Genomic DNA, 14,132 nt, shown 5'->3' on the forward strand with positions numbered 1-14,132 from the left:
CAGAGGAGAATGGGCAAACTGGTTCGAGCTGATAGAAAGGCAACAGTGACTCAAATCGCCACCCGTTACAACCAAGGTAGGCAGAAGAGCATCTCTGAACGCACAGTACGTCGAACTTTGAGGCAGATGGGCTACAGCAGCAGAAGACCACACCGGGTGCCACTCCTTTCAGCTAAGAACAGGAAACTGAGGCTACAATTTGCACAAGCTCATCGAAATTGGACTGTAGAAGATTGGAAAAACGTTGCCTGGTCTGATGAGTCTCGATTTCGGATGGTAGGGTCAGAATTTGGCGTTAACAACATGAAAGCATGGATCCATCCTGCCTTGTATCAACGGTTCAGGCTGGTGGTGGTGGTGTCATGGTGTGGGGAATATTTTCTTGGCACTCTTTGGGCCCCTTGGTACCAATTGAGCATTGTTGCAATGCCATAGGCTACCTGAGTATTGTTGCTGACCATGCCCATCCCTTTATGACCACAATGTACCCAACATCTGATGGCTACTTTCAGCAGGATAATGCGCCATGTCATAAAGCTGGAATCATCACAGACTGGTTTCTTGAACATGACAATGAGTTCACTGTACTCAAATAGCCTCCACAGTCACCAGATCTCAATCCAATAGAGCATCTTTGGGATGTGGTGGAATGGGAGATTTGCATCATGGATGTGCAGTCGACAAATCTGCAGCAACTGTGTGATGCCATCATGTCAATATGGAGCAAAATCTCTGAGGAATCCTTCCAGCACCTTGTTGAATCTATGCCACGAAAAATTGAGGCAGTTCTGAAGGCAAAAGGGGGTTCAACCCGTTACTAGCATGGTGTACCTAATAAAGTGGCCGGTGAGTGTATCTCATTCATTATCTACGTGACCGTGGTCATACAGTTTCCCTCTATCAGTTCCATGTACTGGGGTCTAGCAGCACATCCTCCCCTTGGCATAGAGGACCTCCAGGTCTACCCCGAGTACACAGGACTGCACTATCTTATGTACTACAGGCTGACACTGCTCTCGGTCTCACTTAGACCCTCACATCCGCCTGACAGCCACATACTGAAAGCGTCTTCAACTCCAGAGCAACCATGTCACCGCCTCCATCCCCGCCCAGCACATACGTCACACACTACTGCTTTCACCTCCTCCCATCCGGAGGCGGGACTTCCCCTCCGTACACTCACTCTTGTCTCATTCTCTCAGAGTTTTCCTCAGGCACGGACGCTGCAGCGCTCACATGCTCTGACTTTCTCTCCTGTGCTCCCGCGGCGCTCAGGTAAGTCTCCCTCTTATTAGGACTTCCAGTCACAGAGTACATACCGCCAGCTTATTATTTACATCGCATTATCTGCTGTTATTGCTGCAGCTCAGTTGCTTATCCTGTCAGTCACACATAACAACAAAGTAGTAGAACTTAGACGTTTAGCAGTGGTATGTAGTCTCCGGAAGCCTCGTAGTATCTATAGGCAGTGCTGCAGTGTACCTGTACTCTATACATGGAGTATTGTTGTACCTGTAGTATAGTACATGCTTTACCTGGGATCTCCAGTGCAGGGATGGTAGCTGTGTCCCATGTCATCTCCTGACCATAGGGATGTGTATATGGTTTATCACTGTCATACATCTTTCAGTGTACAATTCTGTCATACTGGTTGTCTTTTTATGCATATTAACTATTTCTTGTCTCTTGCAGTGTTTGGCAATAGCGGGATATGGTTGAAACGTTACAAGCAAGCCGCTAATAAGTCACTTTTGGGGCATCATCCTGTGCTGTGCCTGCTTCCCTACCCAGAGCACATCACTCTCCATAAGGATTACTCTGGGATTCCCACACAGCCGACCCCTCCTCACAGATAAAGTCTGACAAACAGCCCGGGAAGTGGCAGGGAGCCTCAGGACCGAGCTGACTGCTGCAGGACTTGGCAGTGGTGCGCACATCTAGTGGTCATGCCGGTTGGCAGTCTGCTGCCCTTCAGTGTGTCCCCACTGGGGTCAGGGAACACAGCTGGGGGCAGTCTGGGTGGTTTGGCCCCTGGAGGTGGAGTGTCTGGGCTGCACTGGTTGGGCCCCGCAGGAAGGAAGCTCTCTGGGTTTCGGCTAACTGAGAAGTTTGTGCTCCTCTTGGTTTTCAGTGGCTTTATCACCTTGTGTTTTGGGGCCATCTTCTTCTTGCCTGACTCTTCCAAGCTGCTGAGTGGTGTGTTCTTCCAGCAGCCCCCGCAGCCTCCTCCTCAACGCTCCCCTATAGGTCCAGGACTACAGGATGAGGAGGACGGCGGTCGCCTTGCCCGGATCCGAGAAGAACATGAGAGGGCACTGCGGGAAGCCAAGGATACGCTAAACCGGCCACCCGAGCAAATCAAGGGGGAGATCCAGGAGGAAAAGGACAGGCTGCGGTCACAGGGCAGGGGTACAGCTGCGGCCAGGCTGCATCCCCGACCCTTTAAAGAGCCCATTGGAGTGGATGGAAAGGATCCCACAGATCCTGATATCAAGGAGAAGCGAAATAAGATAAAGAAGGTAAGGAGTTGCTGGTGTAACAGGTGACAGTACCTAGGCATGTTATCCATGGTATTACAGCCCTGTTAGATGGGAACACTGGTCAAGGCATGGTACATGTTTTGTTGCATCCTTAGTAGATGGTAACACTCTTTATCTGTTGATGCTGGATCCAGGACATTACACATGATTAATTACATCTCTGGTAGATAGGGGACACTGGTTTCTGGATGACACTGGGACTAGGAAATTGTACATGTGTTATTACATCCCTGGTAGCTGGGACACTGCTATGTGGATGGCACTGGGTCCAGGATGTGACACATGACCCTGCAGAGCACTGGAGGATTACTGGCCGCTGCTTACACATGTCCCAGTAAACGTGGTGATGCTGCAGAGGAGGTGTCTATCAGATTAGAGCCTCAGCAGATGGACGATCAGGGCTTGTAGTGATAGATGCTGATCCTTAAACCTAGATTGCAGTTTGTGACCTAAACTCCGAGCTGTGCCCCGCTCTGACTGGTTTTATGTTTGACATGTGGGTAACAGGGCTCGGTGCCAGGAGTGCTGGGCTCTGCAGATTATGGTGGTAGCTGCCAGGCTGCAATCTACCAAGGCACCTATCATTTATGGAGTGCTAAAAAGCCATCCATCTGTCTGTATTCATTCTATGATGATGATATTGATAGGGCAACTTAAGTTATATAGATGGTGGTTAACTATTCTTTTGCTTCATTTAATGATCTTTGTCACATCTTTTGTGACTATGCTAGACCCTTGTACAGTGTAGTATACAAACCCCTCTAGAGGCGGGAGGTTGGTGCGTAGTATGATACTGACAAATCTATAGATGGTCCTGTGCCTTCAGTTGTGTCTTCACAATTCCTTCTACTATACTGACTGTTCTTATTTCTTTGGGTTTCAAGTCTGAAAATAATCTCTCTCCAGTGATCCTGGAAATATGATTTGGGTGCCTGATGACTTGTGCTGTATTCTGCATTTACTGTGTCTTGCAGTGGTCATACTGGCTTCTAAGATCTGTAGTCATTTGACTGTCGCTGGTGAAATATCCCAGAGGACACCTGTGATTAAATGAATTGCCCATGGTTATAGAAACTGTTAGTTTCTGTTCCTAATCTGCAGAAGATTTTTCAGTGCTAACATGTTCCTGCTATTGTTTTAATGACGGGTCACTCATAAAACCCTGGGGTCGGCTTGTCAAAGGGCAATAAAAAGTTCTTCTGGCTTTGTTTTTGGATGTTCACAGCATGTTTGTTATATTTGCCACTCATTTTCTTGTCACTTTTGTAGCATTCTTTGGGACTCCAGAAAAAGCGGCATTTATGTCTACCTGGATAGCAGGTTTTTGGGTTTTTTTCTGGAAGGGTGTATGTACATGTAAAACCATACTGTATGTTATGTACGTTGTCCTGTCAATGAGTAAGATGCAAGGCAATCCCTTAGTCTTGTACATTGTCTTCCTATTATGAGCCATCTGAAATTCTCATGCTATCAGTGTTTTTTGGGCTGTGTCACCTGGTGGCTTAGCATCTTCTTTGCTTTCTTGTTTTTGAATGTGCAGAACATTAAATGTTTATTTACAATCACTTAAATTCGATAAAATCCCATGTTTTGAAGCAGGTTCACATTGGGTTAAAACCACAAATGTGGTACTGTTAATTAGATTTTCCATTCTTGTGCTTCTCCCAGGTCCCTGCTGGTCTTTTCTTCACAAAGCAGATATCCTCTCTGCCAATCCCTGCCTAATATGCCACTCCAGTTACATACTTATGTACGCGGGTTGGATCACTGGAACAGTTCGAAAACATGGTTAAATAATCCAGAAAAGTGCCATTCAGTTCAAAATGTGTAAAACATCACACAGTGATATACTTTGCAAATCCTATGGTCCAATAGCAGGTCTTGTTTCAAAAAAGAAGTGCATCCATCATGTATAGGGCTTGTTTTTGAAAAGGAACAAAATCCTGAGCCAGTATAAAATATCAGTGCGAAGGTGAAGGCATCACAATGTTGGACCACAAATGATAGGGTTTTCACCCTTCCGGTCTATACTTCCCCAGTGAATACTGTAAGAATTTCATTCTGACTCATAACTTCGTGTTAAAATGATTAGCAAACTATTCCACTTTATGTTACATGTGGCGAACCTGCAAGTGATCTGAGGATGTAGTAGGAGCAAGTCATGACTTGAGACTGGAATATTAGGGATGGTTTCTTATTGAGGGTGATGGTAAAGGAGGTAGCAGGTGTCTTCCTGTCTTGTAAACCATGAATACGTATATTACCCATGAAATAGAAGTGCAGTTGCACAACAGAGAGACAACGTAACAGTGACACTACCACTTGTTTGACTCCTGGAAATTCTAAGATAATTTTTAAAGAAACTATTTAATTGTGGCTAAGAGTCATAAACTTCTCCACCTTTATTAGCAAATTGCATTTTGTGCCCAATAGCTTTATAAGGTAGTCCCTTCTGGAGGTTAGTTTGTCATATTTTCTGCCCATTTGATCTACTTTTACCACAAGGCTGCTTTCTTCTAATGAATGGAGCCTGTTTGTAATACCCCGCACTACCCGTGGTCAGCTGTGGAGCTGTTTTTTTCCAAACTCCGGCAACCCCACGAATCCCACGAATTCATTCACGCTTGTTTTTAAGAACTTTCTACTGTGCAACTCATTACAGTAGCAGTTTGTATGAACATGCTACTACACAAGGAACACCAGAAAATAAGTATGGGGCATGATGCCAACATCTCATGCCACGCGTTATCCTGTGTAATTTGACTCATTATTCAGTTGCATCATTATAGCTAGAAGGCAAAGATTTTCCTGTTTTGTAATAACGTAAAAGAAATAAGCATTCAACTCTTCGGAAGTCCGGATCAGTTTGATAACTGTGCACAGAATTTGACAATCTCTGGACCTCTTACTTGGAAATATTCAAATGTACAAACAAACGTGCACACATATACGCATGCACACATATGCACATATTTCGTTTATGATGGCACAGGTGACTTAATTCAGCTAACCATGGGGATTGAGGTTTTACATGAAGTTGATGCAGCAATAACTAAGTATGAAAATGTGCAAAAGCTTCCACACCTCACCCAAGGAATGTGCATGCGCAGCAAATTAGGGAGTGCTCCAGTGGCAACTGCATCATGCTTGTCCATAGCCTACCTATGCTGTGTCTTTTTAATGGATTATGAATAAAAAGAAGCAGGTTTTTATCCTAAATGAAAGTGCCCTGGTGCTTTTCCTGTGTTCATCTAAATGCAAGCTTTCTTCATAACTAAGCATACCCTCCACAGCTCTATTCATGTAGGGTTTTTGCAGACCTCCATTGTCATGAATTGTCAGACTCTTAGAGATCATACAATTGTTTCTTAATTAAAAGATGTGGTATAGGTGACAGTAGTGGGAATTTTCTTTTATGCCAAAGTTAAAGGGAACCTGTCACCACACTTTTCAAAAATACAGCTAGTGGCAAGTTCCCATGGAGCAGTGGTGGCGAACCTATGGCACGGGTGCCAGAGGCGGCACTCTGAGCCATCTCTGTGGGCACCCAGGCTGTTGGCCCAGCACAGAGTTTGTAAGACATGTCGGGTGATCCAAGGTCTCCTCCTGCAGTCCTGGGTAGCCCAAGATATGATGCAATTAGGACAAAGTAACACCTCCTGGTCACTTAGGGACTGCAGGAGGAGCGCAGAGGTGTTGACAGAGCTAGATTATCATTTGAGCTCCTGCCCTATGATTATTTCTGTTCAAAGGAGGAAAGCTACAATGATAATCTGAATGTCTCCTCCTTCTTTCAATTCAATTGGTTTCCAAAAGACAGCAATGTGATTGGCTGTCAGAGCAGGGAGCCATAAGAAGCTCATCTTTATAAGTTTACGTGATATGGGATATCAATATCTATAGTGAGGTCGAGGGGGGCGTGGCTTACTCAGGCTGAATTTAGCAGCTCATCCCCATGCAGCAGTAATGTCATGTGACCAGGGTGACATCTCAGGTACTTCAGCTTCCTAACATTAGCAAACTGTACACTATTCGTATATCTGATCACTTGAAATCTCAGCATGGAGGAATGGAGAGGAGTACAAGTCCATGCAGGCATGATGTGAATTCATGTGATCAGATATATACATGGTGTACAGTTTGCTAAAGGACCTGAGATAATGTCACTCTGGTCATGTGTCATTTCTATGGCATGGGGAGGAGCTGCTAGATTCACCCCAAGGAGACAATGACCCCTCGACTTGCTATTGATATCAGACATTGCAGACATACTGCTCTATTCTCTGTGTAGTAGCAAAACGGTAGATTCAGCTGAGCTTACAATCAAATAAATGTCAGCTGCTTCCTGTATCCGTATCTGCGTACTGTTTTCTTAGCAGATCTATAAGGGTACCAGTGGTTTGTGACCCCCACCTTTCAGAAAAAATTATCGGCCATATGTTAAGCCTTTTATTCATTCATCAAAAGTCTTGAGTATTGAACAACTGCTTTGGCACCGTAAAGTCTAGCAGAGAAACATTTTGATAATATGAAATGGCCTGAGAATTTACAAGCCGCTTTAGGCTTCGTGCACACAAACGTGACAATAATCGACTGTTAAAAAAAATGTATGTTTTCCTCCGTTTCTAACGGCGCTTTGCATTAGTCAGGAATCCCATTTTTTTTTCATGTGTCGCTTGCTGAATCCTAGTTTACTGCACATCAGAGCTGTACTTTGACATTATTGCCAAGTGTATTCCTGCAGAAGTATGTGTGTATATATGTCGTTTAATAGGTGTGGCATATGTTTGCTATTGTCTATAGCCTCACCTGACATGGTTTATTGCATATATAATTCAATGCATGCCGCCTCATAGTGGGTATGTTGGACATGGGCCAGGGTTTCTGTGTATATGTGCTGTCAGTATAGTCACTGCTGAAGACTTGTCATTACTTCCTGTAGATCTCTTCTCATTAGCTATAAGCAGCTACTTACATTGTGCTAGCTCTTGTGACCTTTCCCTATTCCACTTACACAGAAAGAGATGTAATGAAGAACGCTGCTCCTGAAACGTGATGAAACTTCACTCATTTACTCAGCGGTAATGCCTCCAGAATTCCTACCTGCTTGTCACTTCTTCTTTTTAGAGCTGACAGCTTATCTAGCTGTAGTGCCCCTCCCCCCTGCGTGTCAGTGCACAATGGTTTAACATAATGCCTGATGTTTGTAATTACATTAGACAGACACAAAATTTGCCAAACATGTATTAAGGCTTTTCTTTTGCTGCCCATAGGAACTATTGGCAATGGTCAATATTGCCACCCCTTTTTATTGCAATTACTGTCCTTCATTCAAGTCCTTTTGTAGTTGTTCAGTCATTTTTAAGTATTCTCTTCTGGGTCCACCATGAGGGCCAGGTAATGACTTCTCACAAGCTCTGAGGATCCAGTGGGTGGTATGACGTCTGTCACACACTGCAATCTGTTAAATGGTAAAGGTAAACCTTCCGCTGTGTTATTTTATCCCTCAATTCCTTTTGTAGTAGTTTCAGATTTCACGAGGGTGTTCATTGTATCCATTTCCATTGTTTAATGGTGACATCCTTGCTTTGTGCCTTCTGTCAGACATGACAAGCCTTTACCCTGCTACGGCGACCTGACCTGTTAAATGTATACACAATCCTTAAAGGTTTTCCACGCCTCTGTTTGCCAGGTTTTATGGTTCAAGAAATCCACTAAAGCATTTGAGTTTTAGTTTGAAGTCATATCAAATGTAAGGTGTCCCCATAAAATGTATTTTTATCCATGTCTTTATGTTAAAAGTAAACACATTCACTGGTATACATTTTAGTTTCCCCCATGTACCGGGCTATAGTACTGTAACTCGCAATTTGCACACTGGCCACAAGGCTGAATAATTGATAGCTCATTTAAAGGGATTTTCCCATTTTCAAATTGCAGTCCCCTAGTGATGTTAACACAATAATGATCGTTTTAACCCCTTACTTCACAATTTTATCAGTGTTATTGCTGTTTTAGCTCCTATTACTCCCTAGGCTGCTCAGTGGTGTAGATCGTTTTCCTGTTTCATCTATAACTATCTTTAAAACTGCCAAGAATCCAGAAATCTGTGAATACATTAGTTTGTTATATATACACACCAATCATCCTCTATTTATTATCTTGTTGCAGCGACACCGATCATTGGGCGAGTTATATTAGTCAGCTAGAGAAGTCAGCTTAGTAATGTTGAAAGCAAAAAAAAAATAAAATAAATGGGCAAGAAGCAACTGTGACAAGTCATATTGTAATGGGAGCTCTTGTGCAGTGTTTCAAGGAAGCAGTGGTGAATCTGCTGACGAGGCCAAATCAGCACAGGCCAAATCTGTCCGCGCGGCTCCCCTGATGTCCGCGCGGGTCCTCTTCTGTCTTCGGTTTTCCGCAGGGCGCCGCCATGTTTCCCGGGCGGCAGGCGCATAGTATGGCGCGGCCGCTGCTGACGTCATACTATGCGCCTGCCGCCCGGGAAACCTGGTGGCGCCCTGTGGAAGACGGAAGATAGAAGACAGAAGAGGACCCGCGCGGACATCGGAGCCACCGGAGGGTGAGTATATAAATTTAAAAAAATAATAATAAGTGCTGGGCTGCCTATTGACTCGTGTATAAGCGAGTTGAGGATTTTCAGCACATTTTTGTGCTGAAAAACTTGGCTTATACACGAGTATATACGGTATAGCCTTAAAAAAAAAACTGTTGACCCATAGAATAAAAATAACAAATTTTCTGGTATGGTGAAAGCCACAGAAGAGAAAATCATACCATAAACGGATGGTTTTTATTTTCTTCACCAACAAATAAATTTCATCAATTAGCTATAGATGACCAAAAATGATGTACCAGAAAAGTGCATCTCATGTGGCAAAAATAAGCCCCCATATATCCACATAACAAAAAAAAAATAGCCTCTACAATGTGACAATGGAGATCTGAACAGCGATCCTTCCAACCTATGCTGACCGTGTGCCCATAAAGTAGTTTGGCACCACATATAGGGAATAGATACTCTCTGCACAATTTGGGTATCAAACTTTGTGAAGCTTTTTGATTTTTAATCAATTGTGAATGTTGAATTTTCCGCCCAAAGTGAATGTATTGTCCAAAAAAATTAAAATTTCTAGATCGCACCTCCATTTTGTTTTAACGCCTATAAAACTTCTAGGTGTAAGTCATATTCTAAGGTGTAAGGCTATTATTTGGGCCTCTCGCAGTCAATTGAAAGTTGATCAGGTTCCTCTAAATACAGGTTTTGGTGATTTTCCAAAAAATTAGGAAAAATTGCACCCAAATTCTAAGCCTCATAACATTCTAGTAAAATATGTGGAAACTTAAAAAAAAAAATCATGCCATCTTAAAGCAGACATTTGAGAAATGTACCCTATATACTCGAGTATAAGCCGAGGTACCTAATTTTACCACCAAAAACTGAAAACTTATTGACTCGAGTATTAGCCTAGGTTGGGAAAAGCATTGGTCACAGCCTCTGTAGTATATAGCCTACCAGCTCCCAGTATGGCCAGCACATAGTTGTGCACCAGTCGATTCCAGCTGCTTTACGCACGGAGCTGCCGCAAACCTGGAGTCGACGCCAGCGCACATGAAGATAGATGAGGAGCTGCCGGGGGGTTGGAATGGTTAGTACTCCGGTTATTTACCCTAGTATAAGCTGAGTGGGGAGTTTTTAGCACAAAAATTGCTTATATACGGTAAGTTATGAATTAATTTGGGTTCTATGATTACCTGGCTGAAAAGTAGAGAATTTAGAAGTTTGAAAATGGAGAATCTTTTGAAAGTTTTTTTTCACATTTCTGTGTTGTGTTTTATTTATTTTTTTAAGTAAACCAAAAAGACATCATCCAAATTTTTGAGGTATTTTGAAGTACAAAGTGTCACGAGAAAACAACCTCCTGAATGTGTTAGTGTTCCAAAGCAATAACCACTTATAGTGACACAGGGCAGATTGGAAAAATGAGGCTGTGGCCTTTAGGCCAAAATGAGCGAAGTCCTGGCTGAAATATTTACTTCTACTTTATTTTTACTAGTGGATACACTCAACAGCTCTGTGCGTTTCACAAGAATATTTGCATACGTAGTAGATACATGAGCCTTGAATTTTTTTCAAATTAATTTTTGGTCTGAACTTAAAGGGGTTGTCCTGGATCGGGTTTGGAGCCTGGTGGTAATGGGAGGTGCTGTGCTGAACCGACTGCCAGAGAGAGCTAAGTGTTTATGTTAATCATCATTATTACAATTTAATGAATGAAAATCCTTGAAAAAAACATTATTTTGGGGAATAAGAAAGAGACCTGCAAGTGACTTCCAGCCAAGGCTTACACCTGGTTACAGTATACACAGTAAGTGATGAAACTTGTTTCCATAGATTATTTAATACATAACTTCAAGGCTTGCTTATCCCCCAAAAAAACCTTTGCTAGCTCATGTTCGCATGTCTGTGATTGGATACATACACCATCAACCCTCAAGCAGTTACTGCAAACATGTACTGCAATTTATAATACAGAGCACAACATGAATGACAGCCTGAAATAGAATAATATTTCATGCCATGTAGCTGCATGACCTAAGATTTTTGGGATACCCACCTGTTCATTGCCACGCAGACAGGTTCCCTTTTTTTTGTAGGTTAAATGAATGTTATTGCTTGTATTATAAAAAAGTTATACAATTTTTCCAATATACTTTCTGTATTAATTCCTTGTGGTTTTCTGTATCTCTGCTTGTTGTCCTTCAATAGAAATCTTCTGTGCTCATTTCCAGTGGACAGAAATCTGACCATGGTGCCACAGGTGAACAGCTCGTTATGTCATGGAGAGTAATCAGAGCTGTGTGATATAACGAGCCGTGCACCTGTGTGACCATGGTCAGATTTCTGTCCATAGGAAGGAAACATAGAAGCTTTCTATAGGATGACAGCAAGCAGAAATCTATAAAACATTGAGGAATGAATACAGAAAGTATATTGGTAAAGTGTATAACTTTTTTTATCATAAAAACATCAACATTAATTTGCTGAAATGGGAATACCCCTTTAATGATCTATTTTTGAACAAATCAATGTGGTCAGGTATCTGTAATGTATATGTATTATAATTGCAAGGAGATTAAATGGGCAGGTTACCTATAGAGGGACCTGGAGAGCTGGAAGACCCTCAATTGTAGGTTACATTTTAGCTTCCAATCCAGCATCGGCATCTATGTGAGATGGTGTTGTCCTACCTCCACTATTTATATACTTGTACGTGAGTATGTTCAAATACAGTTTAAAGAAGAAGCAACAAAAAAGGGGTCCGTGCCAGCCACAAGGCTGATAAAGACCCACTTGAAAATGAGCTTGACACCCCTGCTGTATGAAGAGGACTCTGCTCATGAACACTCTCCATACACCCAGCCTGACGCTACACAGTAATAGTATGGAACTCAATGGAGTGGAGGAGTTAAAGGAGGTATTGTTAGAATAATTGCCTTTTGGGTAAGATCTAAAATATTAACCCCAGAAAATCATTTTAAACCTTCTGCAAATGCAAACTAACAAATAGACCGTAAACATTTATAATCTCCTCATCAGATTGTGAATTTGGAAAGACTTGCAAAAATATGTTAACTGGCTCGGGTCAAAGATGTGATATTTCTCCTACAGAGACAGCAATGTATACCTGGAAGGTTTTTTCCAAAGCTGATTCCTTGTGTATGCAGGTGAAACACTTAACTCTCACCTGGTGTTGAATCTTCTCTGCGGTTACAAAAGTTTGCCTGCTTATTCCATGTAAAACTGTGGTCAGTAATGACAGAAGCAATGATGTTCTCTTCTGTTATAAACATGTTTTTTTTATAAAATCTTTGGTAAAATAAAATAGGGCACTTCAATTGTTAAGTGTCAACTGCCTACAACTAAAACATACTGATATCTAACCAAGTTCCCAGAATACTGTATAAAAGTACTATGGCATTGGACAAAGTGTCTTTCAAAGGCCAGGTTTATTCATCCACAATCTCTATTAACTCCGTTTTATTCCTGACACAAGGCTGAGAAGTCTTTACAGAGCTGGTACGGTAGTACAGGCAGTACCCAGGTTATGTACAAGATTCGGAACTGCTATAGTTTATAAGTGAAACTACAGAGTATTTTTTATTTTCATCCCATCTGTCCATACGATTTTCATAATAATAATAATAATAATAATTTTGAGCGGTCATGGTAACAAGAATGAACAATAAAGCTTAATTGCAGACCGATTTCATGTGCTGTGCAGTGATCTGGCTGAACAATTTGCGACAAAATCCTGGCTGCAATTGTTATCAATGGAGGCCAGATGATGTGGGGTGAGCACATACATTGTGTCTCACCACACTGTGCCCCCGCCACAAAAGATGGAGCAAGACTTCCTATGGAGAGCAGTGGGGTGGGCTGCGCTCACTTTCCCCCTATTCTCCTGGCCTGTGGCTCATAGCACATGTACGCTGCTATGGCAATGTGCACGTAGCCTAAGGAGGTTAAAAGCTTGGATATTTCTCAGCACTGCACGGTTATGTCCTATACCCATCTAAAGAAGAGGAGTCCCATGTTCCCCAGAAGAGTTTAAGTGGTCACATATGAACCTTGCCACCCTGATATGATTTCTACGGAGCCGATGGTGCAAAAAATGGTTGGGCTTCAACAATCTGAGCAAATTCACCTATTATAAAGGAAAATTTGTGGCACTCACATGGACTCCATTGGTACATTCACAAGGAAATCCAATGACCAAAATTCTCTTTTTGGCCGTCCAGAGATCAGACACTTGCCCTGTAGCTAGGGTAATATGTCAAAAATCCACTGGATGTCTTTAGAACCTATTTGGTAACGACACAGAGTATCTGTACCATACGGTTACGGGTATGGATTACAGATCTTTGTTACTGTCCACTCTTGACCAGAAGCAGGACTAATGTTGCATTACCTATAATGGAAATCCGTAAAACTTTCAGAAGACTGAATACATTTACGAGGTCAGTTATGACTGAATATTTTGCTTTATTTTTCCTCTTGCTGCTCTATACTGTAGAAAAATCTAATAAAATACAAGTGCAACAATTTTTCTTCATATTCTGGTCATTTCTTGGTGTTTCATCTGCATGATAACAGGAGTTTTCTTCAGAAACGTTCTGTTCGGTCGGCCGTGTTTGTTTGCATCTCATTTCTTATTTCATATTAAGCAATCTAAAGGTCAACAACAGCAGAATATTCCACTCAGTAAGTATAACATGGAGAACATTCAGAGATGTTGGCATTTCATTCTCTAATGGACTTAGACAGCACAATTATGGGAGCGATCCTCCTTTTGTCTCACGAGATGATGGTTGTGTATATTTCTATACAAGCCCATTCTATTTCTTGATCCATATTCTCCCTAGGAAGCATTCATGTGTACTGGCAATCTGATGCAGTACACTGAAGTGATTGGGGATGTATGCTTTATCTCAGATTTTTTTATGCTTTATCTCTCATTTTTATTGAAAGAGTGCAAAATCTGTGGTTATATCTGCACCAAAATCTAG

The 14,132-nt window shown here is 42.1% G+C and overlaps 1 protein-coding gene across 1 annotated transcript in view; it reads left to right on the top strand.

The window, feature by feature from the left end:
- Nucleotides 1-1,140: 1,140 nt before the first annotated feature.
- Nucleotides 1,141-14,132, top strand: part of MAN1A1 (mannosidase alpha class 1A member 1) — a 133,813-nt gene continuing 120,821 nt past the window's right edge. The window contains exons 1-2 of the mRNA XM_072141681.1: nucleotides 1,141-1,275; nucleotides 1,693-2,519. Of these exons, the coding sequence (XP_071997782.1) occupies nucleotides 1,947-2,519 (573 nt within the window). The 5' untranslated portion in view covers nucleotides 1,141-1,275; nucleotides 1,693-1,946. The remainder of the gene's footprint in view (nucleotides 1,276-1,692; nucleotides 2,520-14,132) is intronic.

This window comes from Engystomops pustulosus, chromosome 3, assembly GCF_040894005.1.
Source record: "Engystomops pustulosus chromosome 3, aEngPut4.maternal, whole genome shotgun sequence".
Taxonomy (NCBI): Eukaryota; Metazoa; Chordata; class Amphibia; order Anura; family Leptodactylidae; genus Engystomops; species Engystomops pustulosus.